The sequence below is a fragment of the Ranitomeya variabilis genome, chromosome 3 (assembly GCF_051348905.1).
Source record: "Ranitomeya variabilis isolate aRanVar5 chromosome 3, aRanVar5.hap1, whole genome shotgun sequence".
In the NCBI taxonomy this organism is placed as follows: domain Eukaryota; kingdom Metazoa; phylum Chordata; class Amphibia; order Anura; family Dendrobatidae; genus Ranitomeya; species Ranitomeya variabilis.
The window spans coordinates 657,157,600-657,163,207 of NC_135234.1; the positions used below are offsets into that span (position 1 = coordinate 657,157,600).

The 5,608-nt window shown below is 44.7% G+C and overlaps 1 protein-coding gene across 1 annotated transcript in view; it reads left to right on the forward strand.

Moving 5' to 3' along the window:
- EEF1AKMT3 (EEF1A lysine methyltransferase 3) overlaps positions 1–3,096 on the forward strand; it is a 36,307-nt gene extending 33,211 nt beyond the window's left edge. Inside the window, exon 3 of the mRNA XM_077297795.1 lies at positions 2,507–3,096. Within this exon, the coding sequence (XP_077153910.1) occupies positions 2,507–2,889 (383 nt within the window). The 3' untranslated portion in view covers positions 2,890–3,096. The remainder of the gene's footprint in view (positions 1–2,506) is intronic.
- Positions 3,097–5,608: the final 2,512 nt, after the last annotated feature.

Here is a 5,608-nt window from a genome sequence, read left to right on the forward strand (position 1 = left end):
ACTGTAGCAGGCAGAGCCCGATGGGACTTGTAGTCCCATCGGACATGCCTGCACACAGAGACAACGCCGCCCCCACCACCACCGCACAGCCACCTTCAGCACCACGCAGACCCCCGCCGTCGCACCGGTCGCCACCGCCACGGCACAGGCCACCGCGGCGGGACCGTCCGCCGTCGCACCAGCCGCCGCGGGACCGGCCGCAGCCGCGGGACCGGCCGCCACGGCACCGGCCGCAGCCACGGGATCAGCCGCCGCAGCACATCTCGGCAAGCAGATCCCATCCCAGCACCAGACACCTGCAGTGCACAGCCCCGCCCGCCCCCAGCACAGCACAGCACAGTCCAGCCCACAGCCCAGTCACTCTTGAGTGACTGCTGACTGTGCGGCTGGGACACGCCTGTTACTGACGTCACGTCAATTTCCAGAGTCTGGAAATTGACGTGACGTCGGCGGAAATTAGTGGTGGCTGCAGCCTGGGGGTCACGTGACCTGGACTCAGCCACCAGCATAGCGCCGCTCACAGGCGAAAACGGCAACGCAAGGTATTTACACAATTCGTCAGGGGCCCCGGGGGGATACATTGGGGGGATAATTGAAAGTAGTGGACAACCCCTTTAAAAAATCAATGCCCTCCTCTGGAGACGAAATGATGAAAGATTTTCAATGTTGTAGGGAGGATGTTTGAGTCCAGCAATAACGAATTCTATCTCGTTGAAATGTGTGTGTAATATGACAAAACGATCTCCTTGTTTGCATAGTGGTTTTTGAAAGATCTTTAAACAAAGTTAAGTTGTATGGAGATGGTAGCTGTTTGGAGTCTCTTGTCAGTGCAAGTAGATCGTTTCTGATCCACTCTGAGTAGAAGGACACTATGACATCTCTTGCTATACCATTGGAAAGGAAACTCGGTCTAGGAATTCTATAGACGTTAGCAATTAAATTTTCTTCTTTTACTCTTGGTAGTAATCGTGAGACCATTTTTGAGACCTATTTTTTTCAATTGAGACGGTTGTACTGATTCTGGGATACCTCTTATTTTAAATTTTATTTTTTTTTTCTTCTCTTGATATCCTCAAAGTTTGCCAAGCAACTTTTAAAAGACAAAATATCCTCGTGTAGTTTTTTCAAAGACTCTTCAAAGGCTGTTTGAATATGGAAAGCATTGGATGTTGTAAGTTTGTTTTGATCTTGAATATTTTTGGTGATTTCGACATTGAGACTAGTATGTTGTAAGGGTTTGTGTCAGTACCTTTGCATATAATGGAAATTGTTTCTTTCATAATTTCTTTTATATAATTCTCTGAAGCTTTATTCTTGTTTATTGGAGAATATCCAGATGATATTGCATTAGTCTCTGTATGGTTTCCTCTCTCTCGGTTCCCAAAGTTGTCCTGGAGAATGCTGAAAATTGTTAAAAAAATGTAACAGATATTTGTTATAAAATCTTCCGCAGGTGAATTGTCAGAGGCCACTATATTGTCGACCAAAGAAATACAATCTTGGTTTATTAAGCTCCGGCTAAAGGTGCACTCAATACTGTCTTGTGAATTCTCCATGTCAGAACTATGTGTTGATGGAATCTCAGAGTAATCAGAATAATCCAATACTTCTGTACCTTCCGGATTTGAATCAAAAGAAGAAATTGCTCTGCGGTTTTCATCATATGGCAATTTGTTCCTTGTATGATAGCCAATGTATATAGAGTTGTCGTCCCACGTTGAGTCCATTGAGCATGAATATCAAAGGTGTTCTTTCCTTCAAAAAAGGAAGAGTCATTTGCCTTAAAGGGAATTTGTCACCCCATTTTTGGCCTATAAGCTGCGGCCACCGCCGTCCTCTTCTTTGCTTCCTGTTGCGGCTCCTGCGCAGCCATACTTATCTGCCCTGTTGAGGGCAGAGCAAAGTACTGCAGTGTGCAGGCGTCGGGAAAGGTCAGAGAGGCCCTGCGCACTGCAGTATTTTACGTTGCCCTCAACAGGGCAGATAAAGTACGCCTGTGCAGGAGCCGCGACAGGAAGCAAAGAAGAGGACATCATTGCTTTTAAGATGGGAGGTGCTGGACGCAGCGGGACTGCCCCTGGGTGAGTATAATCTAACTTGTTTTTCTTATCTTTCAGGATACATCGGGGGGCTTATCTACAGCATTACAGAATGCTTTAGATAAGCCCCTGATGGCAGTGGCCTAAAGGTACCGTTACACTAAGCGACTTACCAACGATCACGACCAGCGATCGTGATCGTTGGTAAGTCGTTGTAATAAATTTTATCACTATCATGAAGTACAATATGTCACAAGAAAACAGTATCAGAATCACCGGGATCCGTTGAAGCGTTCCAGAGTTATAACCTCATAAAGGGACAGTGGTCAGAATTGTTAAAATTGGCCCGGTCATTAACATGCAAACCACCCTTGGGGGTAAAGGGGTTAACCTCTCCACTACCTGAGACTACTATGGAAGGTTTTCTTACTATCTGTTGTTTAACCCATTTCTTTGTGCTCTTAAAGGTGGCAATGTAACAGTGACAGATCTTCCACATGCACTTCCACAGATCCAGAAAAATGTATTGGCCAATGTTCCCCAAGATCACATTCCTAATGTCTGTGCATTGTCATGGGGAATTGATCAAGTACACTTTCCTCAAGACTACGACTTTGTCTTAGGAGCGGACATTATATATTTGAAGGAAACCTATGATCTTCTGATCCAGACATTGCTGCATCTCTGTGGCCCTCAGACAACCATATTATTGTCTTCCAAAATGAGAAAGGAGCACGGCACTGTGGACTTTTTCCAGAACCTCCTGCCTCAGTATTTCAATGTGGAGATTGTTAAGAGAGATGCCAAAGCTGACCTAAATATCTACAGAATGACTTGCTTCCAGAACTGATCTAGAGCAGTATTTTATCTACATGTTACTGTACATGAACAGTGACTGCAGACCACGTCCATGGATGATGTGAATTCCTCTTCTGGTTTCTGCCTCTTCTCTTTTACATTCCATTTTTATAAAAGTTCTTGGTCTTTTTCATAGCACAAAAAATAAAGGCTATACCATGGTCCCAAACTGCATGTAATAATAAAACTAACTCATAGAAGTGAATGGATCTCATTTTTTTATTACGTGATGATGTATGGATTTGTATATAGTAGCTAGTAGACCAGTGGTCCCCAACCTTTCTTACCTTGAGAGGCACAAGCAGCTCTGAGACAGGGTCTCAAGACACTTTTTTTTTTTTTTCTCATCCGTATTGTATGTACGAGAGAAATCGCAGCATGCTGCGATTTCCCGTGTATGTCAGGCGAGTCTCGCCAATGCAAGTCTACGGGTGCGAGAAAAAAATTGGACACCACACGGACCATCAGTGTGACTTGCGAGAAATACGCACACATTTTCCTCATTTCAGCCCATTGAGCCATTAAATTCATTGGGGAAAAGCAGTGAGAAATGTAAAGCCATACGGATGTCACACAGATACTTAGATGTGAGGAAATCGCATCATCGCATTGAAAATGGATTACATACGGATCACCATACAGAGAACATTTGCATGATTCTCGGCTGTCAAAATCAGACCGTTTTTTTTTTTATATACATTGAGTGTGACTCCGGCCTAATGCTCAACAAGGACTCCCATATGTGGTAAATGTGGGAGAACACCAAGCGATCCAATGCAGATACGATTAAAATACAACTTTATTAAATATATGTTAAAAAATAAAGTATAAAAAAGCAAAATGCCGTCAAGGGACACCAAGCAGAAAAATGAGGGGAATATTGCACCAAAATATTAATAATTGCAATTATAATGGGCATAAAACACACATGTATATGCCCACCCTATAAAATGGCGAAAAAAATTCTCAGAACTATAGGACTTAATGTAAACAACGCCTCTACGTAATTACCCCTTATATGTGGCACAATCAGACCGGAAAAAACAGGAAACATGAGACAATATTGATCACAATCTCTTAGCACCTAACAAACAGATGTAATAATAACGCTATCATAGCTATAGTTAGGCTGCGTGCTAGATTTGTTGTAACTAATACTAGTAAAGGAGATTAGCGGTAACAGGTGGCCACAGTGATCTGCTCGGCGTCCCATCACCCCGACGTGCGTTTAGCCGCCAGTTTCTTCCAGGGGCCGCATATATGGGAATCCTTGTTGTTGAACTTTGTTGAAGTGCCTTCTTTATTTTGGATGATTTTTTTTATTTAATTAACCTCTATAGTGCACGCAGCTTCTTTCCCACAGATCCTTGAGCTTCTGAAGCCCAGTGTACGCATCCTGGCTTCAGAGAAGCGCACTGTACATGATAGGCAGTGAAGGAGACTTCCAGTAATGCGCAGTGCTCCTCTCTGAAGCTGAGATGCATACACACGGCTTCAGAGGATCAATGGCAGTGAGGGACAGAAGCTGTGAGCGCATGTGCAAGGTTTGTATACTGCTGGTGATAACGCCAACACTTGTAAGTCAGGTGATCTCCCCTACAGGCGCATGATAACATGCTAAGTGTCTGGGGGACACTAACACCCTATTGACTAGTCAAGGCCTCATTTACATACCAAAAACGGATTTTAGAAATACTTTTTCCAAAGAACTGTGTATGTGTTTAATGCAGTACAGGGATTGTTAGGCAATACATTTACATATGCAGACACAACTGCTGGTGGTTCTGGGGCCAAGGGGGACCTGACAGGTTCCCTTTAAAAACGCATCAAATAAGGGGAAAGGGCATAAAAATGCAGCAATACTGCAATAATCAGAGAAGATTGTTACTGTGTAGTTTGGTGCGGACATCTGCAGAAAAAAACCCCACTGTATCTAAAAGCCAAGTGTGAAAGCACAGCCTTAAAAACACAAAAAAGCCGGATGTCATATAGTGAAGCTACATAAAGATGAGAAAGTTCTGACGGCTCCGACTGTGAATGAGGGAACAAATCCACAGGTCCCAACTAGAGATGAGTCGGACGCACAGTTGACGTCACTCCAGCTCTATGTGATCAAAAGCCGCATCGGGGATGCCGGAAGGTAAGAGATTTGCGGCCTCCGGTCCGGTGCCACTGACCTGGACCAGAGACCCGTGAATCCATCGGCTCATCTCTAGTCCCAACTGTCCCAGACACAGCGGACAGTCCTGGATTTGGGTCTACGCCCTGCAGTCTCTGGCGTTTGCTGAATGTCGCTCCTTCCACCACCCATCTGGCAGGGGAGTAAGAAGTGGTAAATGGCCGTGGATTGGGTGTATGGCCAGGGGGGTAGACAAAATCTGCTCGGTGTCCATAATTTGTCCCTCTTTCGGCTCTTGAAGAGTTGGGAGTTATGACAATAGACTGAACAGAGTGGCTTCTCACAGACACATGTATATGCACATTCTTTTGAGTGTTTTCTGGGGCATTTTGCAGGTGGTTTTTGAAGCGGGCCAGCTTCAAATTTGCCTGAAAAAAACATAATGTGAACACAATCTAGGAGCATGAAGAGCGGAGCCAACACCTACAGGAATTAGTCTGTAGCCTTATGCCACAACCGACCACCAGGGACAGCAAGTTCCTGCCCGATCACTTTACGACGGTCTCTCACTTTACGAGGGTCTCTCCACTGG